The 27,752-nt window shown below is 42.1% G+C and overlaps 2 protein-coding genes across 8 annotated transcripts in view; both read left to right on the top strand.

The window, feature by feature from the left end:
* The first annotated feature begins 6,605 nt into the window (after positions 1-6,605).
* LOC311258533 (uncharacterized protein) lies at positions 6,606-17,841 on the top strand. 2 transcript variants are annotated; one of them, XM_084354869.1, is made up of 4 exons: positions 6,606-6,637; positions 7,386-7,550; positions 9,237-9,428; positions 17,777-17,841. In XM_084354869.1, the coding sequence occupies exons 2-4, from the start codon at positions 7,491-7,493 to the stop codon at positions 17,789-17,791; spliced, it is 267 nt and encodes an 88-aa protein (XP_084210995.1). In that variant the 5' UTR covers positions 6,606-6,637; positions 7,386-7,490; the 3' UTR covers positions 17,792-17,841. The 2 variants fall into 2 exon arrangements, with proteins under 2 accessions (XP_084210995.1, XP_084210994.1); XM_084354868.1 differs by lacking the exon at positions 17,777-17,841 and adding an exon at positions 16,788-16,913.
* A 339-nt stretch (positions 17,842-18,180) lies between these two features.
* nfia (nuclear factor I/A) overlaps positions 18,181-27,752 on the top strand; it is a 183,459-nt gene continuing 173,887 nt past the window's right edge. For 2 of the 6 annotated variants that reach the window (XM_084356014.1, XM_084356019.1), the window contains exons 1-2: positions 22,558-22,645; positions 23,516-23,644. In XM_084356014.1, coding sequence (XP_084212140.1) covers positions 23,549-23,644 — 96 coding nt within the window. In that variant the 5' untranslated portion in view covers positions 22,558-22,645; positions 23,516-23,548. Of the gene's footprint in view, positions 18,541-22,554; positions 22,646-23,515; positions 23,645-27,752 lie in introns of those variants that run through there. The other 4 variants (XM_084356017.1, XM_084356012.1, XM_084356011.1 and 1 more) reach the window with 4 other exon arrangements.

The following is a 27,752-nucleotide window of genomic DNA, read 5'->3' as shown; positions in this document are numbered from 1 at the left end:
CGCTTTGCTTCTCATAGAAATATAGAAAAAGGCCCAGTTTTCCTCTCACAGTTCATTTTTCAGCGGGCGCGAGAAGATCCCAGATCCAAATAGATAAGAAACAAGTCAGCTGACTCTGTTCTCTGAAGGAATTTGAGTGTTTTAAAAGTGTGACGTGTCATTTTCTTGACTTTTCTCTGACTCATTTCTAAAAACAAAACTGACAGTATCTGATAAATCACTGTTCCTTCTTTTATTATCTGCCCCAGGCAGTGAAAATAATATAAAAATATAAACAAAAATGATATGAAATGTTCTAGTTTTGCAGAGTCGATTACACTTGAGTTATTCTTTCATGTGTATCGTTAATATTTTGGGTTTGTTTGTCACTTCTGGGACGGACAGAACCGAAAAGTCTAAATAATCCTTCAAGGTTTCAGATAAAACAATGTTCTTACAGCCTCATCGACGGAAAAACAACCACGTATTGTGACTGTGACTCATATTTAGTTTGTTGTTAACGGTACTATTTGTAAGAAAAGTTGATTTTTGAGCCTCTTTCCCAACTCAGAGCGTCAAATACTGACGCTTTGGGATTGTAGGACGGGTCGGCCGCCGTCCCAAAGCTTCAGTTTTGGATGAAAAATCAACTTTTCTTACAAAAAGGACCTTTCAGTGGCGACCTCTAGTGGCCTTAGTAGTTTTTATGGCAGCAAAGGAGGAAGTCAGGTGAAATAGAATAAAGAGTTAAACGTTTAACCCAAACAATCTTTTTCGATGAAGGCTAATCTTCGCGATTTTTGTGGGATATGTTTCTCTCCCAGTTTCCTCCCGGCGTATTTGCAGAGAAGAGTTCCTGTTTCTTACGTAAAGTTTTAAAGGAAACCGGCAGGAAAAATCTACCGTGATGAGTTTTCTGTCAGTCACGAGGGTCGTACCCTGTCAGTCCCCGTCGAGAGGCTGAACACAGGGCAGTGACCCAGAAAAATGATAAATATCACTTTGGACCACACATTTCTACAGGTTTACGCAAGAGGGTGAATTATTCTGCTGTTGCACTTTATTCTATTTTTACTCTTTAAATGTCACCAGATTTCAGGAAACACAGTCCTTTAATCTCAAGGTTTTCGGTGGTCGGACCTCCAGAACCTCGCTTTGGATTTTAAAATCCTCCCTGTTCTTGAGGTCTCAAGGTTTGGCGAGTGTTGGCGCGCTGCGACAGTCGTGTTGTTTTGAGAACGGTGATTTTTGTCACTTTTGAAATCAACCTTTTCAGTCATTTCATCATGAGGACGTGTGGTGTTGATGGAGAAGGATGTCTGTCCGAGCAAAACAGGAAGAAGTGCGACGTTATTATTCTTGATCCACAAATCACCAGATTTTAAAATGTTTCCTGTTTTTCTCACAGTATCAGCTGTTGTTTGTGTCTAAAATGAACCAAAGAGACGTAACATCTGGAAAAACTTGCGTCTCTTTCTGGAGGACGATTATTAACAACATATTTAGTTTTTTTTAAGGACAGAAAATGAAGGTAGAGCAACTAAAACACTCTGTTGAGGTCGGAGGAAGTCTTTGGTTGTGGTTTTTAAACATTAATCGTCTGTGACATCAAAACTGGACCAAACATCCACCCACCAGCCCGACCTCCACACCTCCACAGCAGCGTCTTCTCGGGTGTTAACTCTGAGAAACAGCAGCACAACACTTCCTGCACTGATGCTAATTGTTACCACCATTGTCTGCGGTTGCTTGGCTGTGTTTAAAAATACAGTAGTTGTATCGTAATCTGAGACTGATTGCAGGATTTCTGTTTTTGTGATGTCCTGGACCTCCATGAAGACAAACGTTTGTCTGGAGTTTGTCTGAGTTGAGACTTCACAGGCAAACAGCCGCCTGATATCATCAGATCTGGTTTAAAATCATCCTTTTCACAGTCTGATCTCCCATTTACAAGACTGATTGTGGAACATTTGCATTAAAATAACATTTTTGGAACAACTTCAGGATCTCAGGAGGATACTTCAGAGTTGAGATTCATATTTCAGCGTACAGCACACATTTACATTTGAGAGAAAAGACTTATCTTATTAAATCAGACCAGGGAAGAGTGTGTGCTGTGTGTTGTGAACCAGGAGGAGGCAGCTGAGGTTGGACTCACAGCAGCAGCAGCAGCAGCAGCAGCAGCAGAAGTGGCATGTTGGAGCCTGGAGTCGGACATCTGCTGGGGGGGTTGGTCAACATATGTTTCCACCGCGCTGTCTTCCCACAAAGACGACAATCTGATGTCCCTCCAATTAAAAAAAAACAAAAACCGTTGAAAATAATGCAGCAAAAAAAAATACAACCACAACTTACAGAGTGTTGATGTGGAGGTGGTCAGAGTTTGGATGTGTTGGAGGAGCTGCAGGAGGAGGAGGTTTATATTTATTACACCATCACATCACATCACATCACATCCAGCTGTGGAGGAATCCAGGTTTACTGCAGCTTCTCCTCCTGAGTGCAGATCACAAGACCAATGATCCAGTTTTATACATTTATGTTTTTGTGACTGTTGGCATCAGTGTTTTATTATGTTTCATGCTTTAATTGTATATCAGAGTTCATTAGTATAGTATAAGTATAAATAAATCATTGTCTTACATGACATCATAGAAAGTTCCACTCGTATTTGTAAGAAAGTTGAAAAGTATTTTAAATATTTTTAATATAAATGTGTCAAGAGAATCAATCTCAAGAAATGATCATAATCCTTGTCTGTTCCTTCTGTGGGGTCAGGATGTAGTTAGCCTAGCTTAGCATAAAGATTTGAAGCAGGGGGAAACAGCCAGAAGGGGACAGGTTTCTGTAGCAGGGGACAGGTCAGTGTAAAGACGCGGTGGAGACAGGTCTCTGTGAAGACGTGGTGGAGACGGGTCTCTGTGAAGACGTGGTGGAGACGGGTCTGTGTAAAGACGTGGTGGAGACAGGTCTCTGTAAAGACGTGGTGGAGACTGGTCTCTGTAAAGATGTGGTGGAGACGGGTCTCTGTAAAGACATGGTGGAGACGGGTCTGTGTAAAGACGTGGTGGAGACGGGTCTCTGTAAAGACGTGGTGGAGGCGGGTCTGTGTAAAGACGTGGTGGAGACGGGTCTCTGTAAAGACGTGGTGGAGACAAGTCTCTGTAAAGACGTGGTGGAGACGGGTCTGTGTAAAGACGTGGTGGAGGCGGGTCTGTGTAAAGACGTGGTGGAGGCGGGTCTGTGTAAAGACACGGTGGAGGCGGGTCTGTGTAAAGACGTGGTGGAGACAGGTCTCTGTAAAGACGTGGTGGAGACGGGTCTGTGTAAAGACGCGGGCCATGATGGTCTAAAAGTACGTAAAAATGTAGGAGGAGCCACCAGAGGAATCACTGCATGTTCTATATAGTGATATATCAGAGTCATGGTTGGAGTCATAGACTACAGTCGGATAATCAAAAAATATAAAATAATATAATAATATAAATATCAATGGGTCAGGCAGAGGAGAAGATAGAAGATAGTTCGATCAGGTCCGACACCTTTAGAAACACTGTTCCACACCAGGAACAGTGACTGTGAGTCAGTGATGCTCTGGTGTCTGAATCCCTGCAGCAGGTCAAACATCTGCAGAGTGGAGGCTGACAGAGACGTCAAACAATCAAATCCATGTCAGATTATCCTTCTCACTGGTCTCCAGTCAGCCTCCACATCCACACTCTGGTACAGCATGTCCACTTTCTGCTCCGTCTCCTCAGTGTTTCTCTTCATGAGCAGCGGCTGCACTGTGGCGTTAAACTGGTTAGCAGGGCGATGTGATTCCCAGTGGCAGCAGGCTCGAGCTCACTGAGCCTCGCTGTGGGCCGATCACATTAATTATGCTAAACAGCAGTTAAAGCGGGAGGGAGGGGGCGACGGCCGCATTGTTTCCCTGAGAAATAAACGGACAGGCCGGTGGCGTTTACAGATCACAGCCCGCAGTCAGCCGAGACGACCGCACGAGACAGTCGGAGCTCAGGTCGAGGTTTTTAAAATACACGGTTGGAGGGCAGAAACATTACCATGAATCAGAGGAGGGACGTGTTGTGGCACCTTCCAGCTTGTTACATGAAATAAACAACATGGACGCAACGTGTCTGTGCTGCATTTACATACTGAAGCTGCTGTAGGTGAGAGAGGACGACACGAGACGGCAGAAGGATTTACATTCCTGCTGTCTGAGGAGAGGTGGTCAGAACCAGGACAACACTGGTGCTGATATGAGATCAATAACAATCCTGTTTCTGGGACGTCTCAGACCTCCATGAAGACAAACGTTCACACAAATCTAAGTGGAGACACGACTCTGCTCAGTTTTGAGATTTTGGTCTATTTTCCCTCAGTAACATGTTTTCTTTCAGTCAAAGAAGAAAAAAATATTACAAAATACACTTTTAGATGTTTATTTTAGTTTTCTGTTTCTGGACCTTCATGCAAAGTAGTGCACGTTTAATTAGACTGTGTAATTTGCATATTAAGACGTAACATATCAGAATATCTGTAAGCTAATATAAAGAATAACTGTCTTACTGTCAGTAATCAACTGGTTTCATGATGACATCTATTAGTTAACATATTTTTATTTTGTGTTTTGTGAATATTTGTGGTCCCCAAAAGTAATGCAACACATATAATTTGACTTTTATTTCATATCCATGTACAAACATATATTAACCCCAGCAGCCCGAACTCATTGAGTAGTGTAAGCTGTGTATATCTTTAAAGGCTGTTTTTTATCTCAGACTCTGAAGCAGAAACCTCCACCAACACTTACAGACACCAAACTTTCTTGTTCCTCTTATGAAAGTCTCTACAGAGGGCTTCAGTCATATATCATTCACAGCCTGAATTATAGAACATTTAATCCTAAAAACATGGAGAGAATTGATTTTTGACAGTACTGTCTGATTGATGGATGATAAAAGAGATTTCCAAAACTCCCTCTGTAAAAACCTTTGACTCTTTTTGACAAAATTTAAAAAGCTCCTGTTCTTGGTGTCAGTGAGGACGTGTCTGATTGATGTTGTGTTGACCTGTGAAGACACAATTACAAAAGTCTAAACTGCTGAATATTAAAACAAAGCAGGAGATGTTTTAATAAACTGAGCGAGGGGAACATGTAGATGTTGAACAGTTGAGGTCTGAGGATCGAGCCTTGAGGAACTCCACATGTGACTGATGATCACCAGCTGACACAAAGTGTTCAGTGTTGCATCCACTCACTGATTAGTCCTGAGGGAGGTGAGGAAAGGTCACGAGGTCATCAAATCTAAGAGGGTTCATCCTCTGAGGAGCAGGAACTTGTGTTGTTTGTGTGTCCTGTTGGTTGTGTGTCCCCTCCAGGTGCCGTCCTCTCCCACCTGGTCTTGCTGAGTGGAGGATCACACCTGATCTTAATCTTACAATCAGACCGGGTGTTTTAAAAGCTCTGCATTAACTCAGATCAGGTCCAGTGGACCGAGCAGCTGTGAGCACCAGACTATTGGTTCAGATGACGCCATCTTCCTTTTTTTAAACATTTTTGTGTTTGATCTCCTGCATCCAGTTTCTCCTTCTTTCACTCCCGGTATATTTAACTACGTTCCTCCTCCCATCCGCTGGGTTTACGGGGACGTGACGAGGACGTTTCATAGAATATATTTGTGCAAAAAAATGTAAATCATCACAGAGGCACGTCGCCAACATCACTACAGTTCATCACTAAACTTGACCCTCCATCTTGGTCCCAGTGATTAAAGACACACTTTAGAAAACAGGAATAAATTCTTGAGTGTGAATCAGCTGCTGTAGCTTCAGAGACGCAGTGGATTTAAAATATGATAAATAAAAATAAGCTAAAGGATCAAGATGTTAAATTTAGAGAAAGACACAGTTAACAGAGAGAGAGAGAGAGAGAGAGAGAGAGAGAGAGAGAGAGAGAGAGAGATCACCTTCAATCCCCACATTGTCCTTTGTGTCCCTGTCCTCCTCCCTCCCTCTCTCCCCCCTCTCCTCCATTTTTCCTCCCAGCGTCTCATTTTTCTTTCAGCACTTTATCTGGCTGGCACGGCCCTGCGCCTCATGTTGGGATCTCCTACAGTGACCATTTTCAATTAATGTCTTCATTCATCAGCAGGGAGCAGGACGGCTCCTGTGAGCGGGCGGCGAGCTCGCCATCTTTATATCTTCACAGACGGTTTATTCATTTTACAGTCTACATCATTTCACTTCTTCAATAGATTTAAAGTTTCAGGTTTGAGTTTCAGTTCAACATTCATCAATGAAAAGCTTCATTCCTGCAGCGCTGCGATCAGGAGAACATCCGGTTTTAATTTTCAGCTTCCTGTGACAGATTATATTAAATGTATTATTTATAATGCTGCTGTTCTGGTCAGGACTCCTTTGTAAAATAAAGGTTGAATTAAATAATACAAATAAATGCCTGAGTGATAAAAATGTCTGCGTTCAGTCAAGTGTAAAGTTAAAGTTTACTTGGAGTGAAGGTCAAGTTTCCAGATTGCAGCAGGATGTCAGGTGTGTCGAGGCCTCTGCTGCAGATCAGGTGTGATTAACTACAGGTGTGTTGGACAGGTGAGGGGAGCACAACAGACACGTGCAGCCAAGAGAGTTCGATCTGAAGGTAAGTTGAAACTTGAAGGGCAAGAAAGAAGTTTTTGTCAGCAGACGCCGTCCCCATCTTTATTCTTACCTGCAAACATCTGATTGGTCGATTGTTTCAAAATGTCATAGTTCTGGGTTTTAGTTTGGCCACTTCCTGTTTTATACTGAAAGGGTCTCTCCTCATGTGTCATGTTATGTTTCACTTCCTGTCTTTGACTCTTGTCCTGATGAGTTTCCCCTGATCATCAGTTTGTTTCCTCCGTCTGCATTTCTTTAATTCTTGTGTTTTCTTCTTCTTTGGATTCAGCTTTATTAAAGTTCTCTTCCTGCCTTGAGTCTTGTTTTTAAGTCCTTTTTGCAAAAACATAAAATGTATAAACAAAATATTTAAAGAATATAATAAAAGAAGGTGTGTAGCTGCACAGTTTGTTAGTGAGTGTGATGAAATAACAAATGTCAGCTCACCACACTGACCAAAGACTGAACCTGGTTAATACCAACATTTACTTTGCTTTCCCCCCAAAAAACAGCAGGTTTTCTCTTGTAGTTGCTTTTTGTATATTTGTATATTTGTTAAAAAACACCATTATCTGATCTGATGAGTCTGAGATTTAAAACGCTGCAGATGTGTCTCGTCTTTGGGAACATTCACTGTAAACTTCATCCTCTGAGCTCCTGAAGGATTGTGGGCCGTGTGGACTCGGCCATGTGTTCCCGCCTGAGCCTCTTTTACACAAATCACAGCTGAAGATTTCCTATCACGTCAGGCAGCCGATCGGATATCAAAGAAGATTTCGGCAGCATTGTCGTCAAGATGGACGGCCTAATTCAGGTGGCGGAGCGCGAGCAGCCGGCTTCCACCGAATCAGCAGATGAAAGCCACCTGGCCCGGGCCGGCCGCCGAAGCTGCCTCGAGAGGAACATTTCAAAAGGTAGGAGGAATAAAAGTGAGCTTTCAGGCGGCGCACTCAGGGGAGAGCAGGTATTTTGTGAACTTCAGTTCCAGTCTCTAATCTGCAGTCACAACAAAGGAGGCATTATACGGAGAAGGGGAAATCTTAGATCCAGCTTTCACCCAAACCCCCAACACACACACACACACACACACACACACACACACACACACACACATCCCAAAACCACCATTTCAGATGATCAGCCCTCCTCATTACAGGAGACAGAAGGTGGCCGGCCTCCTCCGTCTTCTGCACTTGATACAGCCGACAGTAAATAACCTGAGAGAAGACATTCCTCCGTCTGCAGATAACTGTGAAGGTTTCACTGGACGGGAAGTGTTTCACAGTCTGCATCACACCGGTTCAATCATGGAAGACCACAAGTTAGCACAGATACTTCACCACAGTTCAGTTCTTTCACTCAGTAACATCTTAGTTTTTGGGGGGAGAAGTGATCGACGTCAGGCAGTGGTTGAATCTCTTTCATCATGTAGGATGAAGAACTCTGGCAAAATGTTTTATAGTTGACAAAATAATTGTTTTCCTGCGTGAATTCATTTAAAAGCTGCTTCTTCTGAATTCCCAGACTGAAGGTTGTGAAATATAACTAACTATACGTCCATTCTGCACAGTCGACAGGTTAACATCCTGACACGTCCACATGATTTAGCCCAGCTAGCTGCAAACTGTGTTTTATAGCAAACATTAGCCACACAAGCTAGCTATCTTGAGGTATGTCTGTTGCCAACAGCACAATAAGAAACAAGCTAAGCTGATGTTAAATAGCTACGTTATGTCGGCTAGTTAACGTCGTGAAACAGTTTTCACGGTTTAGTTACATTCAGGAACAAAAACTGCTCAGTTAGGTTTGAGAATAGATCATGTTTTTTGGTTTTGATTAGAATAAATACATTAATTACATAATAAATGAACACAAGTAAAGTTAAGTGTGTGATGAGTGGGTCAGTCTCAAACCAGGATTTCTTCTCTTTCCACCAGTTTTACACATTATTGTGTGTTTACCAGCTCCACAGGAAGCTGCTTGTAATCTGAAAAATTTCCTCCAGTGATGTCACTCAGTGGCTCAGTTGCATTGTGGGTAACATAGGCTCAAGGTCAAGGAGTAAAAACAGATTATGGGGTTTATTTCAGAGAAATCTTTCAGTTTTTTGTTTCAGTGAAGAATTCAATTCTTGTCAACTTTATTGACGCTTCATTTTAGCGTCAGAGCTTCTCGTGGTGTTGTTTCATGTTGTGTTAATTAACAGGAGGATTTGTTCGTCTGCAGGTTTTGACGTGATTGATTGTAGGTCAGATAGATTACTGGTTACAAAGATGTTCGGTCCTGTGAGTCTTTATTAGTTTGTGGACAAAATAGTTTAAATTGTTCACATTTATTTTGTCTGTTTAGCTCTTTGTATGAAGTGCGATGCCCCAGAGAGAGGCAGGATCTTACACTGGCTGTGTGAGCTGTGATGATAAACAGCCTCAGGTTGTGTTTCTGCAGGAAGCTCACAGGTAAAGACTCAAATTAGTCCACAGTCACCTGCCAAAGTTTCAGTTTCATGAGTGCAGTTGATATTGATATCTTACTGTAACGCCCTCAGTATTAGCCTGTTCTCCGTCTTCTCTAATGCCTCCTGATGTGTTGATTGTCTCCAGGTGTTGGATGAGCGAGCTGCTGATCTGCAGGTGAACCCTCGGCTCTGCAGAGAGTTGTTGGAGGAGCGTTTGTTGTGTTGCCGCTGGCTGAAGCTCGTCTGCGCTGGCCGGAGAAACCGAGTCGAGCTGCCAGGAGGACGGCGGCTGCCAGACGGCGTCTCTCCGCCAGAGAGGCTGCTGCGGCCTGAGAGGGTAAGATCCTCACAACATTCAATCAATATTGATCGAAGGCTGTTTTAATTGATCTCACATGCTCTCTGTGTGGACACCAGTCCTGCCTCTCTCACAGAGGTGTGCAACATACAGTAGAAGCACAGAAATAGATACAGTATGTGGATATTTTATCTTCGTAGTGATCAACACACAGAAACTCATAAATAATGTATCACTGATTATATCTTGTGAATATTCACTCATCATCTATCTGCTTGTGTTTTACATCGGCTTTAATGGACTTCCATCGTATGGCTGCATTTTACTATTTCACCTGACTTCCTCTTTTGTTGCTGTGATAATTAATATGTCCACTAGAGGACGCTGCCGAGCAAGAAACATGAATATGGTTGTAACGAGCCGCTTTCATAGTCGACAGGTAAAGGCGTGTTAGTGTCTCGTATCTGCAGAGAGTTTCTTATTTTCTCTCTTTGTTGCTGCTCGGGACGCTTTACCAACCCAACATGTGGCTATTTGACGTCCTGGGAATGAGACTCAACAATCAACTGTCTTTGTGGTGCGTTCAGGAACAGCTGGGACAAATCCTACTGACTCTACCTTTAACTTTAATAGTCTTTGAATTATATTAATATGACGTGAGCTTCAGTTAGCTTTGGTGGAGGAGGATGAGGTGGAGGAGGAGGTTTGGTGGAGCAGGGTTTGGTGGTGGAGGAGGTTTGGTAGAGGAGGAGGTTTGGTGGAGGAGGTTTGGAGGAGGAGGAGGTTTGGTGGAGGAGGAGGTTTGGTGGAGGAGGTTTGGTGGAGGAGGAGGTTTGGTGGAGGAGGTTTGGTGGAGGAGGAGGTTTGGTAGAGGGGGAGGTTTGGTAGAGGAGGAGGTTTGGTGGAGGAGGTTTGGTGGAGGAGGAGGTTTGGAGAGGAGGTTTGGTGGAGGAGGAGATTTGGTGGAGGAGGGTTTGGTGGAGGAGGAGGTTTGGTGGAGGAGGTTTGGTGGAGGAGGAGGTTTGGTGGAGGAGGTTTGGTGGAGGAGGAGGTTTGGAGAGGAGGTTTGGTGGAGGAGGAGATTTGGTGGAGGAGGGTTTGGTGGAGGAGGAGGTTTGGTGGAGGAGGTTTGGTGGAGGAGGAGGTTTGGTAGAGGGGGAGGTTTGGTGGAGGAGGTTTGGTGGAGGAGGAGGTTTGGTGGAGGAGGTGGAGGAGGGAGGCTGAGGAGGGGCTGTCAGTGTGGGAGGGTCCTGGCTGTCAGAGGACATGAGGATGACAGGCTTGGCTGCCACTCACGGCCACTCTTCCTGATCGGCTGTGATGTGCCAAGATGGACATCAGCACAGCCGGGGTCTCTCTGGCTACCAGCCCCGCCTGTCCGCTCAAATGCCAACACAAACGGCACAATGTCTTGTTTTCGGGGAAGAACCGCGGCACTTTTGGCAGCGAGCGTCTGCCTGAGCGTCATTTGGCTGCTGCTCTGGTGTCTTCAGGGCCTGTTTGTGGGGAGCAGCACCGCCTCTGTGTGTTTGTTTTTTTTTATCAGGAAAAAGCGCCGAACAAATCACTCCAAAACTTTAATGTTCGGTGCCAACGTGACCGTCAGGCCTCACCCTGCAGAATTGATGAGTGCCTTCTGATAATCCATTAAGACACGGCTAAAGGTCGCAGAGTATAAATAGCCTTCAAGGGCGCCGTGTGGAGGCGTCTGAGGGAAATAAAAGTGAAGAGGACACACACGAAACTCCTCATTAATCTGGAACATGGAGGTGTTTGTCTGTTATTAAACATCTTTGTCAGGTGGCCCGTGACATTTGTTCACACACGAGGGACGGACAACACAACAGCAACATGTTCCCTGACCTCTTCATGCCCATGACCTCATTTAAAACTCCTGACATTTTATATAACAAGTCCAGAAAGTTTTCCAGTTGTCTAACTGTTTTTTATTATTAGTATAGTGAGGGCACTTCAAATGTATAAAAACATATTTTATTTAATATTGTATCACATAAATGATCAGTCTGAGAAAGCTGAAGTGACTAAAAGTGAGTGAATATCCAACAAATGCAACAATATCCAAAATAATCTGCCATATTTCTGCATAGACACTCATTAAAGCATCTTTTAGTTACTCCTCAACGTATCACGTTTATTTGCAGTCCTGCAGCCGCGTTTCAGAAATATTTAACGTATTTTTTTAAATCAACACCTCAACTCAACTTTATTTATCTCAGACCTTTCGTACAAACTCGCAACAGACCTACAATAAACAACAGATAAAAACTGTGTGAAAAACTGCAACAATAACACAATAAAATCTTAAAGATCAATAAATAAAAGTCAGTAAAACAATATCCCTTAATTTTTGTTCTTTAACATCCTACACTTGTGATTGATTCGTCTAAACTTTACAATTACAAATGTTTGGCATTAATATAAAGTGTACATTAGTTGTAGTAATTGAGCTGAAACAACACGATGTTTGGATCAGTTAAGCAGCTTGATATCAAATGTTTGTTGTTTGTGTCTGTTAAATCATTTTCTGAGGCTGTAGTTTGTTGTTTTGTCCCATATTGCAGGGTGTTCCTGTTATTTTGTCCACCCCTGTCTGTAGCTTAATTAAACGTGTACGTCTTCTTATTTCTATTAAATCAGGTGTGTTTTATGTCTTTAAAGCCACAAGATGAAACTAAAATCACCAAGAACTGCAAATCAAAACACAAAATTGAAACCTGCTTTCCATCTTTAGATTTTACCTCTGATGTCAACAAACCAGTCAGTTTATGTAGAAACTAATTCATAAATTATATTAATTATTTTCAGCTGGTGTCAAAGGTACAAGATGAGTAAAAGAAATGAAATCGTGTTTTTAAGATCCATGTTGTTTTGTTGAGACGGTGACAGAAATGCTTCCTCGGTGCTGTTGGACCGAGCCTCTCCATGAAGAGCAGCAGTCGAGTGTTCAGACTGCGGCGCCGTTTGTTGATAATCGACTGTTTCTGAGTGTTTGTGGCCGACAGAAAGAAGCCGAGCGGCGCCTGAACGCAGCGAGCAGAGAGAGAGCGAGCCGAGCCTCACAACCGCCGCCAAACGCACCGACGAGCGGTCCGACCCAACATGTTGGCTCTGAGTGACAGAGAGGCAGATGGTGCTCATGGCTACTGCTCAAAACCCTCCACACACACACACCGACACACACACACACACACCGACACACACACACACACACACACACACACACACACACACACACACTCTCCACTCCGGTCCATGTTGTCTGCCAGGGGCCTCTGGGCTCTGTGGCTGCCTCTACATTCACCATCCAATATGTTTGGACAACACACACACACACACACACACACACACACACACACACACACACTCTCTCAGTGTATAGGAGCTGTAGTGCAGCAGCTGTTGTACAGTGGAGGTGTCAGCTCTGTTGTGTGGAGACTCTCCAGGAGAATAAATTAACCTCAGTGGTTCAGCTGATTCCTCAGAGTCTCTCAGCGACTGTTCGTCCAATCACACTGCATCTACTTTACTCCTGCTCTCTGATTGGCTGTCAGGTGCCTGTCAAGATGGTGACGTGTCATGGTTCTGGTCAATCATTTGTTGTTAATCAGTCCGCAAGGTGAGACAACACAGTTAACTTTGTTACCACGTGATCTCCTTGAACGTCTTCAAGAACCATTTGAGTTCCTCAAGGACCCTCAAACCGTCACAAGAAGTCCTGGAACGTCCTCAATGACAGTCAAAGTCTCCAGTGCAAAAGGACCCTGGAACCCCTCCATGCCTCAAGTTTCTCTTCAAGGACCATTAAAAGCCTTCAAGACACTTCATTCCAGCCTGCTCAAAGATATGTAAGGTGTCTCTGGTAAGGGTCCTGGAACCTCCAAAGGACTCCAGAAACATCTTCAGGAGCCCATCAAAACCCCAGCAAGTACCCTTGAAACATCGTCTAGGACAATTTAAGTCTGCCCAAGGACCACTGGTACCTTCTCAAGGATCCTTCAATAATGACGCCGATGCTCTTCAAAGAGCCCCCCGATCCCTGGCAAAAATCATCCAAGGACCTCTTGTACATTGGACCCTGGAATCCCTCAAGGACTCTGGAACCTCCTCCATGACTCCAGGATGTTCTTCAAGGGCCATTTAATCTTTCTGGCCTGCTCAAAGATATCTGGTATCTTTTGTAAGGCCCTGGAACCTTCAAAGGACTCCAGGAACATCTCCAAGGACCCGCCAAAGTCCCAGCTGCGTCTCTTGAAACTTTCCATGGATCCTTTAAACTTCCTTAACAAATAACAGAAACGTCTTCAAGGAGACCCATGAAGAATCCCAGGAACACATCAAGGATCATCCAAGGACCTCTTGTACATTCTCAGGGACCTTGGAACCCCTCAAGGACTCACCTCCTCAACGACCTCAGTGACTGACTTCTCACTGACGCCCTGGAAATTGTGAAAGCTCCTCTAGAACCTCTGAAACCTTTTCAAGGAGTCCTTGAGCCCTGTAGAACATTAGACAGTTTCAAGGACCTCTGCAGCCTCCTCATGGACCAGTTGAACCTCTCAGCAGGTTGTGGTGACGGACCAGTGTGAGCGTGTCAGTGGCAGATAAAGTTATCCAAACCTTTAAGGTTCTCTTACAAATGAAATCAGTGTGTCGGTTGTTCTCTTCATTTTAATGACTGTTGATAACAAATTGTCAGATATTTAAACAGATCACGGATCAGATCAAACACAGGTGTCAGATCAACACCTGTGTTTAAATGCTGGTGATCAACAGTATCTTTGTTGTTTCGTTCTGCAGCCGACACGTTTATTTTCCTCCTCGACTCTGTTGGAGAACAATGAAGTCATTATTGCTCTGATTTGTTTCTCGTGCTCAGTGAACCAGATGTGTTTCTAATCATCAGAGCTCGTGTCCAGCAGGTCCTTGTTACTGTCCTCACGCTGCGTTCAGGGGACACGGCAAAGATCTGGACATTGGAGCATTTGAAATGACTCTTTAGCTAAAGTTATAATGAGACCAGCACAGTTTTTCATTTATTTAATTTCCTGTTTTGTCCGTTAGCGTCCAGTTGCTATTGCTATAAGTAAAAGTTCCTGCTCGGCCTCATATACTTTTGTCGAAGTTGAGAGCAGATGTCCAGATTTCAGCTCCTGTGGCCTGACGTCACCTCATGGATCAGATACTGGATTAAAAGCACCATCTTCTGTGTAGAGTTACGTTTGACGCTAACTGCAGCTAACAGCTAGCTGAGCTGAGTGAGCTCACAGTGTGTTGAAGCAGCTCGATGCTTCTGTGATGAACTCCAGCTTCAGTTTATCGACGATGATGGAGATTATTAAATCATTAATGCTGTTTATGTTCTTCACAATCAAACCAGATTTATTTTAACTTGCCTGGTTTATTAACATGAATTAAAACACATCTTTTCAACCAACACTAACACAGAATATTTATATTTTATTGATGTAATTTTGAATGTTTATCTTGTTAAACAATAATAAGCTCATGTCATAAAACTGGACTGTGTAACAAACCTCAGCTGTCACTGTGTGTTTTGATTAAAATGTAATATTTGGACACACATGTTGAACTTGTGTTATAATATTATTCTAAACAGATTATAAAAACATAAACACCAACACATTGTGAGCTGTTGTAAGCTAACATGTCCAGCTGATCGCGGTGCTGCAGGAGGAACGATAAATAAACTGTCAGGATGTTGAAACACAGTTATGATCAGTGGTCTCTGGCTTGGCAGCCATCTTACCTCGCTCTCAAGAGAGTCACCTCTTATACGTGATATGTGAGCGTGATGGGACGCGTTGAAGAAACGTTGGGTTGATACGTATGATAAAAAGTAGAGAGATGTAAAATGTCAACATTTAATTTTGTCTCTGTGACGTCTGTGTGTGTTTACTGTCAGCATCATTAATCTTTACGCAGGCTGAGGTTCATGTGAATGAACAGAACATCGTCGATTTTAACTGGGAGATTCTGCCAGAACCAACAACTCAAGAAAACACAGATCTGACTCTGGTTCTGATCTCGCAGCGGTCAGGTGGTCCTGGTTCCTGTCCAGCCTGTGAGACAGTAATCAGTTCCTGTTGTTGGCCTATTTACACTTCATACTGAGGAGAGCATACACAGTGACAGCAGCAGAGGTGAAGGAGGATGTGTGGTATTTATTTCACTGGTGGTTCTCTCTCTGCCGTCTCAACCACCTGGAACACAAAGGCATCTGACTGCAATCAGGACGGAGGAAAAATGCATGAAAACAAACACTGTTGTTTGGGGCGAAGGCTTCCTGGCTTCTGTCAAATGCTCCGTTTTAAGCGACCCTCTAATGTTCTGCAAAGTGCAGATGCTGCAGAGCTAAACATTTTAAAATTAGGGGGAAGAACAACAAGGAGAATTCACAGGAGACGACGTGAACACGAGGATACAACGAGACAAAAGGGTCATTTAATATGGCTGATGTGGTGACTGGAAGGACAGCTGGTGAACCGTCTCTGTTAATGTGTCTTCATATGGACACTTTGGCTTCACTGAGCTTCAGCGGGACAGCCAGGCGGGTGGTGGTGGTGTGGTGGTGTGGTGGATGCAGAGCTGGGTGGCAGGGTGCTGCTGCTGCTGTGACGCCCAGGGGCGCCGATGTGCTCCACAAAGAGAGGAAAGAGAAAACAGATGTTGACAATCAGCTCTTTTCTTCTCTCTGGCGAGAGGAAGGAAGAGAAACGCACATGTTTGGGTAACTTATTGGATTTTGGGGATAAATTGGTGAAACGTGTCGAGGCCGGCAGTGCTGACAGGATCCTGGAGGAGGTCAGACGACTGAAGCATCAACGTGCTGACAGCAGTTTGTGTCAACATGATGTGTTTTACAGGCTTCTTGTTTGTGCTGCACATGTTTCACTAACGTGTTTATTACAATAATAATCCACTGAACTGTTGAGATAAAATATATTCTCATGTTTAATACAGACGATGATTTCTGAGGACAAACAACACATTTGTTGTTAACCTGTCAGTTATTCATAAAGCTCAACGCTGAATATTTCAGCTTCTCTGTTTCTTTCTTTTTCCTCCAGTAAACATTTGCAGAAATTTGCAGAAAAGTGATGTACGAGGCTGAATAAACCCTCTGCTGTGTATGATGCACCAGTTTGTAGTTAGTAATCACTTAACTCAAATATAAGGGGGAATAGCTCCTTTTCTCTTGTGTGCTGAAGGTAAAGACGCCGGCTTCTTCATATTTTTCCATCCTTCTTCCTCAAGTGTTGGTACATCGTTCAGTCGGTCCTGAGTTTAAAAGAGAAACTGAAGTCAAAGATATTAAAAAAGAGTAAATGTTGTCAGCGGCTTCTGTATCCTGAACAGGTCCAGTCCAGCTGTCTGATCAGTTCTGAGAAAGGAAGCCTGACTCCTGAGATTCTTCCATCATCAGCTCCAGTGAAAACAACGTGTCTAATGCAGAATATTATTGATTAGGACTTTTTAAAACAAGCTTAAAGTCTGGATGTGTTCTGATCAGGTTTATGATCAGCTGTTCTCTACTGTTCCCTTTTTTCCGAACGTGACACAAGAAAAAAACCCAAAAACTAAACAAACAGAAAAGCAAACTTGTCTCGTCTGTTTTCAGTTGGTTTACCTGCATTTAAAAAAGCTCATGAACCTGCTAATTGTAGTGTAAAAGTGTTGAATGAATGAGTCCTGAAGGGTTTTACTAATATCATATCTTAAATAAAGCCAAATATGCCTTTCAAGTTTGTTGAAGTACTGAAATAGTGAGTCGCTGACCAGAAAGAAATCAACAGAAATGCTTTAAGTTCATTTTCATGGTGTCAAAGGTAAAATTAGTTTGTATTTATTTGCAGATGGTATTTAAATTTTAACAAAACCAAACTTACAACTGATTCAATCTCATGCAAATACATCAAATCTTTCATCTCCCATCTGATTAAAATCTGAATTATTGGTGAGGTTAGCAGGTGTGAGCAGCTGAGAGCAGGTGAGAGCAGCTGAGAGCAGGTGTGAGCAGCTGAGAGCAGGTGAGAGCAGGTGAGAGCAGCTGAGAGAGCAGCTGAGAGAAGGTGAGAGCAGGTGTGAGCAGGTGAGAGCAGCTGAGAAAGCAGGTGAGAGCAGGTGAGAACAGCTGAGAGAGCAACTGAGAGCAGGTGAGAGCAGCTGAGAGCAGGTGAGAGCAGCTGAGAGCAGGTGAGAGCAGGTGAGAGCAGCTGAGAGCAGGTGAGAACAGGTAAGAGTATCTGAGAGCAGCTGAGAGCAGGTGAGTAGAAACGATGAGATGGAGTCAGGATATAAAACATTTGTTTTGATTTCAGTCAACTTTCCTGTTTTTGATAAAACAGCAGATTGAAGCCTGAAACTCAACAGTGCCTCCTACTGGCCGCTGGATGAATGAGCTGCATCTCAGTTACACATGAAGGACAGAAGATCAGCAGCACAGAGGAAGGACTTTTATCTGACTTATCAAGTGACCTCACTCTGCTGTATGTTTACTTCATGCCATTTATTTATTTATTTATCTATAATTCTACACTACATTTAATTTCTCTTCACCTCTTCAGGATGACAGACTGTAAATATGTTGAAACAATATTGTGCTGATTGTTCATGTGGAGAGTTTCAGCTCTTTTATTAATACAGCAGCATAATAAACACACACACAAACTTCTCAGTGTTGAAGTTTCATTTTTATTTTTTATGTAAATACATTAAATTGATGTACATGAAGGTAAAGATGGCGGAAGTTATTGGTGACTGGCCCATTACAACTTTAATCTGATGCAATATTAATGTTTTTATACACAATAAGATAATAATGTTCATCATAATAAACGAGTGTCACAATATTAATAATGAAGCTCACTAAACCACAGATGTTTTATTATCATAACTCAACTCTGCTACGGAGCTCCGGAGGGTCAAGCTTCAGTTTAAACTGGCTCGTGACGATGTGGCGCTGCTCTGATAACAGTAATAATCTGCCGCTGGAGGACGAAGTGGGACATTTAACAGCTAAAGAAACACATTCAGTGCTGGTGGAGACTAAAAGGAGCTACAGGAAGAAGGGATGGTGGATTAATTACAAACACTTCAACATGATAATGAAGTAAGTCCAGTTATTTATCAGTTTATTAACGTCTTCTGTCTTATAACGGTTCTAACGTTAATCTGTACTATGACAGTTTAGCTAGCTAAATAGCTACTTCTGCATTTTAGCTGATGTTAATGTTTGATTTTAGTTGATAATTAAATATTTTAAGTTCAGTCAATGTCAAAACAACGCGGGTTAATGCCGGGTAGCTACTGTACCAGCTGTTTTAGTAGTTTTAACAGGTGGTGTTAGCTAATAGGTTTTTTTAGCAGCTGAAATAATTAAGCTCAAGTGAGCTAACATTAATGCTAACGGTTTGCTCCAGTAGCTAAATATGCTAAGTTCAGTTAGAGGTATGGTAATGGTTTGACTGTTAGCTAGGAGATCATTTTTGTAGCTAAACTAAGTAACTAATGTTTCAATTGAGCTAATAGTTTAGTAGTAACATTAACATTGTTTGATCTTGTAGCAAAATATGCTAAATTCAGATAGAAAACAGTTAATTTGTCTGCTCATTCACAGTAGTTCATTTCATTAACTATTTAATGGTCATTGCTTTGCAAATACTGGTTTAAGAAGGCTAGCTGCCTTTAGCTCATAGAGGGTTAACTAATGGTTTGTTTCAGTAGCAAAATACTGTAAGTTGTGGTAGCTCACAGTGCACTTCAGTAGCTAGTTTAACAGTTTTATTTCAGGTGACCTAACAGTTAAACTGATATTTTATTTGAGAAGCTTAGTTTAAACTGTCTCTTATTAGTTAGCTTTGCAAATACTGGTTCAAGAAAGCTAACTGCATTTATTTTAGCAGCATTTTATTTTAGCTGAAAAAACTTATACGTTTTAGCCTCGCGTGTTTCCTGTCCTACTGTGTCCACAGATAGACAGTTTGTCCAGAGATAGACAGTTTGTAACAGTTTGTTAGTAGCTTAAATGGTTTAGTTCAAGTTAGCGATTTATGGTTTGTTTTAGTAGCTAAAATTGTTAAATTGTCTTCGCTAACATTCATTCGACCGCTTAATCAGTAGGTAACTGTTTAACGTTAGGTGCTTTGGTTTAAGTTAGCTCACTGCTTGTTTTAGCAGCTAAAACACTTAAGTTCAGTTTACTTAATGTCTTATAGGCCGTGAGACTCCTCAGTTCATCATCAACACATCACAAAGTGACAATAAATTTAGCTTGTAACCATTTATTGTTAGAATAAACTGTGTTGTTCAGGCTAATGGATCAGTTTACCTGCTTTAACACTCCCAGTATTTTATTAATTAAGAATTAAATTGAGATTACACTCATTGTCCTGGATGAGAGCATTTTAGCGATCTCCAAATTACAGAGGATTGTAACAGATCAGGGTTTTCCAAATCACATGACCATCCGGCAGAAAGCAAAGTGATCTGGTGAAAGTGAATAATCAGAAAACACTCATTAAGATTATTGATCAGTACATGTAATATTAAAGGGATCCAACCTGTCTGTGCCAAGCTTAGCTCAGTTAGCTTAGCTCGATTAGTCACCATATAATTCATGTGACTTCTAATGATGAAGAAACATAAATACACACTTATTTAAATAAGATCACTGCTAAAAGTCTATGGAGACACTTTATGTTGAAGCTTGTTGGTCAGCTTTAATCTGAGGTGACACTGAGTGTGTTGTAACAATAAAGAGTTGAGACTCTATCAGCTGCTTCAGATCAGCTACAGGTTGAATCCTGAAGCACCTGCTTTGACATCATTGCTGTTTATTGGTCAACTGTGGCTCAGGTGGAGCAGTGTGTTTCTCCAGGTGATCACATGTCGACAGCCTTATTTTCCAAATTTTCATCTCTCCTGTCCCCCCCCCCCTCACCTCCTGGCCCGGTGTACCTTACCCCCCCAACAACCTGAACGTCCTCCGTATCTCCGGCTGAATCACATTCCTGCGTTTGGCCGCCACAATGGGAGAACTGTTTGATGGCGGCTCTGCTCTGGTTCAGGTATTCCCCCTCTGATTAGCAACCTGAGCTTCACAGACCCCCCGCACCTCCCTTTATTACGCCTCCACCCCCCCACAACCTCAACACAAACACAGTGAAATTATCTCTCAGGTTAAAGCACATGTTTGTGGATGTGCGACATGATTGGACGCTGCCGCTGCTCCGGACGAGCCTCAACGCTTTTTATCTGTCCTGGGAAAAAAACACACATATCACTGTGAAAACCTCGTAACTCCAGTCTGGTTTGAAAATGATCTGGAGCTTCTGTTTGTGAAGAAAAAACTTCTAACCACAAGTTTTGTTATGAAAGTCTTTAAAAACCTCAGCGGATCAAACATCCAGCTTCACAACAGCTGCTTCCACAGACACGACCGGCTGCACATGAAGCATCATAATTAATCTACACTGTAACTGCGTTTTAAAGAGATGAGGCAGAATAAATAAGATTAGCAAATAAAATCTTTTTAGATGGTCGATCCCATGTTAAAGAAATACTGTTGAAAACTTTGGTGGGTTTTGTTAAAATATTAGAAGGTACACAGTTTCACTGGGCAGTGATGAGATACAAATATATATATAATTAACAACTCAGTAAAGGTTTTGTAAAATAGTTTCCCTTTAAATCACCTCAGCACTGTTAAATCTGGAAATAAAAAACATTTCATAAGCATGAATATTCTCTGCTACAGTCCTGACACTTTACATAGAAATATGAATACACATATATTCATATTTAAACTGAAAAAAATGACAAAAAGACACAATATTTATGTTTCATGTACATTTTCTACACATCTGCATGAATCATTTTTTTTAAATGTGTCCTGAATATTCACACTGACCCGACGTGAGTTTGTAAAAATGCATTCAGAGGTGAATAAACAGACATGAAGGGTTAAAATATATCTTGTATGTAACTAAAATATTTCCCAGTTCTGATACTTTGCTCTTGAACTTCACTGGCTGTAAGAAGCCGCCCTGGTTGGTGTTTTTCACTCTGACGCTTCCTTTTTCCTTTTAATGAAACACTTACCGTCAGGAAGCAGGAAGCAGAACACGTGGAACAATAGTTTCACATTATTAGTCAGATTTAAATTTATTAACCTGAGAAACAAACATCCATAAAACAGTAATGACCCCAGAAAATGGCATCTGACTTCAACACAGTTGGGACAATTATTTTAAAAAGAAACATTTAACTTTTGGCTTATTTGATTTTAATAACTAAGTCAATTGAGATGGACAGTTTAGACAGAACTCTGGGAAACACTTTCTTTATTTAGTGATGGAACGTAACCGAGTACATCGACCAGAGTGTTTTACTGAAGTACAATTAGTACAATTACAATTTTGAGTTTCTTGAATTTTCTGCTCCTTTATTCTTCCACTCGACTGCACCTTTTACTCCACTACATTTATTTAATAGCTCAAGTTACTAGTTGCTTTGCAGATTAGAAACTGCATCAGAGCCAAAGATTTTTCATTCATTTATTTTATCGGCAAACACTAAAAAATACAGAATCTGATTATCAGAAAAATGTTGAATGTCTGATAATCGATTATCACTCATAGTGTAGAGTATGTAAATATATTTATAATTTACTTGTACTCTTGATACTTAATTACATTACATACATTCATTATCAGATACTTTAAGACTTTTACTCGAGTACTATTCATGTAGTAGACTTATCAGTATTTTTTTTACGACCCTGTCCTTTTTAATCACTTATAACTGACCAATGAAGCGTCAGTGAATCATTTATTAACATTAATTAAAGCTTATAAATGGCACCTTATTTCAAATATTATGTCTGTATCTATGTAGTTTGCAGCCTTTGTCACAAGTTACTTGAGAACTAGTTTATAAAGCAGGTAAAATAACTCGCTGATGATCTGCCATGTTTCTGTTCAGCTCCAGTACTTCTGTATCATCTTGTAAAGAGTATTTCTCACAGTTGTATCAGTACTTTGTATTTGTTCGTACAGAAGCTGTAAAGTGTGAGTGGAGTGAAGTGAAGTCAGACTTACTGATGGATCACTGTGATGTGTTTCAGCCTCCTTCTCTTCACGCAGCGTGAACATCGAGCGGCACCGGTCCGGCTCTCTCTCTCTCTCCGGGCTTCGACACGATCGCTCAGTCTGGAGGTATTTATGCCAAAACACACGAGTTTTCTGCTGAAGGAGGGATGGAGGGGTGAGGATCGTGGGGGAGGAAAGAAGGGGGGAGGAAGGATGGAAAACCCAAAACAAAACATAGCATGATAGCCTGTAAGCAGTTCCATGTGTCCGGAGGAGTGATCGCCCCGTGGTCCTCCAGCCCTCTGCCCTCTCTCTCTCTCTCTCTCTCTCTCTCCCCCCTCTCTCTCTCTCTCTCTCTCTCTCTCTCTCTCTCTCTCCCCCCTCTCTCTCTCTCTCTCTCTCTCTCTCTCTCTCCCTCTCTCTCCCCCTCTCCCTCTCTCTCCCCCTCTCTCTCTCTCTCTACCTGCCTCCGTCCCATTAAAGTGACCATAAAGAAGCTGTAGAAGTTGTTTGGAGTCAGTTCAGTTCAGTCCAGTTTAGCCCGGGCTGCCTCCTCCTCCTCTTCCTCTTCCTCTTCTTCTTCTTCTTCTGCTTCTTCTTCTTCTTTTTCTGCTCCTGGTGATGATGATGATGATGATGATAATGAAGAACAAGCCCTAATTATACCCGAGGAGGAAAAAAAAAAGAAAAGGGAGAAGCGACCCGAGGTGCACGGCGATGCGGAAAAAAGGCTCATCATTCTGCTCGGCTGTGTGTGTCTGTGTGTGTGTGTGTGTGTGTGTGTGTGTGAGTGTGTGTGTGTGAGTGTGTGAGGGGGGTGTGTGTTCTCTCTCTCTGAGCAGATGACTGCCGCTCACCTTGCCACGGGGTCTGCATGAGATTGGTTCATTGTCAAGGAGCTTTTTTTTTTTTTTTTTTTTTTTACCCATGATTCCATATGGTATGGAGCGGGCTACATGTTGCCCAACATGCCAGTGCAAATGTTTTCTCAATTAGGTGTCTTATCTCCGGTGAGCGCACTCGCATCAGATGAAGCTTGCTGACAGCGTAATGGCAGGGAAAACCTCGGAAGGCTCCATCAAATGGCAGCTCTGCTACGACATCTCAGCCAGGACCTGGTGGATGGTAAGTTGGCACAACATTTTCTTTTTTTTTTTCTTTCTGTCTTTCTGTCTTCTCCTTCCTCCCTTTTTCTTCCACCAAAAGAAGAACATTCCCTCCTCCTGCTCTCTCGTCCTCCTTCTTGTGGCTGAGCTTTCAGAAACACAGCAGCTTTGTGTTTTATTTCCAAAAAGGCTCCTGGATTTCAGACCCACTCGGACTGTTTGTTTTTTTGAAGCGTCTCCGCCGCCCCCTCGCTGAGCTCCCCTCGCTCGTCTTCGCGGCATCCCGTTAGCAGACGGGTGCCAGCCCAGGTCTTCAGCCGCGGGTTTGTTCCTCCGTTCTGCTGTCGTGACGCTGAGGCTCCTCTTGTCATCCTTTACTTTCTCCCTCTCGTGCTCCGTCTAATTAACAGAAACTTCTGTGAAAACACACAGAAAGTCCTGCTTTGTTTCTGTTCGGTCTCCGAGAAATAGCTGAGCATCGCGCTCGGCTCCTGAGCTCTGACCCGTCACTGCCACTGTGGCAATTACATCGCACCAGGGAACAAGCACCCACCTCCCCCGCACCACCTCCATGTGAGCGGTGGTGTCCCGGGACAAGCCGGGGCTCCGACTGCAGCGCCGGGGCCACATTTAGCAGCTTGTTTGGTCAGCCAGGCCAGCCGACCTTTGACACCCCCGTCACTGCTGTTGTGGCTGAGAGAATGAAGGGGGATGAGGTCAGAGCAGGGAGAAGCTGGCAGACAGACGGGGGTTGAGGGGAGTTTGGTGGGTCCGCTGAGAGGCGAGGAGGGGGTCCGGGGGAGGTTTGGTGCCTCACAATAGTCTATTGTGGCCGGCTCGTCCAAATGAGGCAGAGAGATGAAAGGGCTCAGAGAGTTCATTAGAGGACAGCTCATTATTGCTGTCACCGTTACATTTAACACTATGTTACCACGGTCAGCTCAGCGAGGAGCTCGTGGCCGTCTGGTTGGTTTTTGGTGGATGGACGCAGAGTTCTGGTGCTGCAGGTCCGTTCTCTCCTCCTGCCGGAATAAAAAGAGTTGTGTTGCCAAACAGACAAAGGCGGCTTTATCCTCTCCGTAACAGGACCGTGAACTTTGTGAATTCCTCTCGGTCAAACCAAAACCACCACCCCCCCGTCCCCTAAACACACACACACACACACACACACACACACACACACACACACACACACTCGCACACTTTCACCGTCCAGCCCACCAGCAGCAGCAGGACAGCGACGGGATGTGATGGGAGGTTTTTTACTCAGCGGCCGCCGTGTCCGTCTGCTCAGGGTCCGAGGAGTGTGTGTGTGTGTGTGTGTGTGTGTGTGTGTGTGTGTGGTGAGGGGCTCAGTTGGTGGGTGGGAGACTTTGGCTCCCCGGTGTGTGAACGAGTGCGCCGGCCGGCTCGGCTGGAGGAGGTTTTTATTTTGTTTAGTGATTTTATTCCTTAAAATAAATTGATTTTTTATTAAAGGGCCGATGTTGTTTAATATCTGATGGTGAACAAGCTTTACTTATTTTTACGTGCGTATTAATGAACATTACTGTACATAATTAGCCAGCAGGTTAGTTTTCAGTCCCTGGTCAGGTGTGAAGTTTGTAACCTGAAATCAAGAAACAAGTTAAGACAAACAAAACAACAAGTCGTGTCAGACAGTAAAACAGGACAAACATATCAGTTATTTGAGTTTCAGGCAGAAAACTTTGATGTTCTTGATATTTTAGTTGTACTGTTGTTGTATAAAAAGATTGTGGGTCGAGCAGAACCTCACAGTGATGTATTTGTTTCTCATTCTGATTATAGACGTCAGTGTGGACTCAGTTTGTTGCTCCCATTATTATTATTATGTGACAGGACATAAATCCAATTAAGCTTCAGCAGTGATGATTTAACTCATCACACATTCAACTTTTACATTTTACATTAAATTCACTACAATTCATAACTTTATACTCATTTTACTTTGTGTTTAAAAAGGTTTTATTTGTGCTGATGATTGATTTGTGTTTTCAAAAATGTAGTTTAAAATATTACTTGAAAATTATCCCTTCGTCTCATGATGGAAGTTAAATAGTTTGATCTGACTGCAATTTATTATTTTGGTGATTTGTACTATGAAATTATTGACTCTGAAGGAATAACAAATAAATTGTTGTCATGCTGCATCAAAATGACTCTAATCTATTAAATCTGATTTAAATCAATATAAAACAGTAAATTTCATATTTGTGATGGTAAAATAAATATGTTTTTTCTTCTCCTTTTAAATTATTGAAATTATTCAATTACATTTTTTGTTGCCTTTATATTTAAAGTATATCGTCATCTGAAAACTGTTGGAACAATAAAATGTTTGTACTCTCAAGCAAAATAAAAACAATTATTTTATCAGTAGGATATAAACAGTTTGTTATTGAGACGTCAGCGGCGCTCCGCCGTTAAATGAACGTAGCGGGTTAATTAGTCGGACGTAAATCCGTCCGGGCTTCGACATGCGAGTCTGAAGCAGCAGAAAAGGTGAAAGTGGCTGAAAAGCACAAAGAGGATTATCTGCTTAACGTTTACAAAAAGCAGCTGTGATGATTCCAGATGATTTCTGTCGGGTCATTTCAGGGAAACACGTCCGTTTTTTAATTTAGTCCTTTAAAAGGATTTTAATCTCATTTATATTTCAGTGTTTTATAATTCCATGAAAACGTCTGTTTGAGGATTTAATTCATCGTCCTCTGTTAATATATTAATAATGATGTTAATGTAATGAAAGAATCTGATGTATATCAGCTCATTTTACATTTAAAGCCTTCAAAGTATTTTTTAACGGTTAAATTAGAATTAAAAAATATTTAGTGCTTCATCATTTACGTTCTCACAGTCTGCATCATCACTTAATTATCTTTGTGCTGTTATTACAAAAAAACTACAAGCGGCTCTTTAACGTTTTAATTCTTAAAGATGATTTTAATCTCAATGTTCCTAATTTCTGTCTTTCTTCAGTCTGTTGTTAACATTTCATTTCCCCTCCGTTCTGTTTACATCAGCAGATTTTAACATTAACATTCCTGCCTCTCTGCATCACTACACACCCAGTACAGTTATATTAAAATGAAACGCATAATAATCCCAGTTGAATCGTTGCCAGTTCGTATATATTGTGTGTTTCCAGGCTTTACAGTAAACGGCTGTGAAACGAGCTTCCGCGCTGACGACTCGTCTGCAGCTGAACTACAGTAAACACACTCCAGTGTAATCAGATCTTATTAATATTAACATTTAATGCAGCGGCGTGAAGTCAAAGAGCCGCACGGGCCGACGAACAAACAACAACCAGGAGAGGAGAGAAATATTAATCACATTTACATTTTCTCAGTCTGATAAAATTATGTGTTTGATTTAGATAATAAAAGTAAAAGACATAAACGGGTTAAACATCAGAATCAGTATGTTTTATATATGGAGCTCCTCAGTGACAAACACAAGAGGCTGAGATTCAAATTAATTTTATAAACTTGACGACTTTTCATGTGAAAACATTCAAAACGCTGAAGAGAAATAACCCGTCTGAGGTCAGCGGAGAGTTTCTGCTGCTGGTCGCTCACAGCGGGAGCTAACAGGATTTCTGCAGCACGACAAGTGACGGCCCCATAATCCCTCCACAACACACACACATTCTCACACACACTGGTCCGTGTGTGTGTGTGTGTGTGTGTGTGTGCGCATGTGAAGTTATCTCTGCACATTGAAAAAAAAAAGAACATTTCTAGCTGAGATGATAAACGACACCTTCACGTTTCCCACACGCCGTTGTTAGACTTTGTTTTTAAAACTGAGGTTGTTTGTTATTATTTTAATGTTTGACATTTGCACACATTGCACTTATATACTGTCGTTCTCTTATTCTTATTGAATGTATATTTTTAAAATAATTATAAACTGTATATCTACATTCTACTGAGTCTTAATGTTTTATATCCCTTCAGATCTGCCATCGAAGACTTTATAAAACACAAGAGTTTTTACTTCTTTGTCCTGATGATGAACATAAAGACAGACAGAACAAATACTAGAGTCTCATGAACACTAAATATTCAGCACCATAAGTTGCTCAGTTTATAAAAGCAGCA

Source organism: Pagrus pagrus (assembly GCF_965226575.1).
Source record: "Pagrus pagrus genome assembly, chromosome: 6".
NCBI classification, from domain to species: Eukaryota; Metazoa; Chordata; class Actinopteri; order Spariformes; family Sparidae; genus Pagrus; species Pagrus pagrus.
The sequence above is the reverse complement of the archived record's forward strand: the minus strand, read 5'-3'. Positions and strand labels throughout refer to the sequence as shown.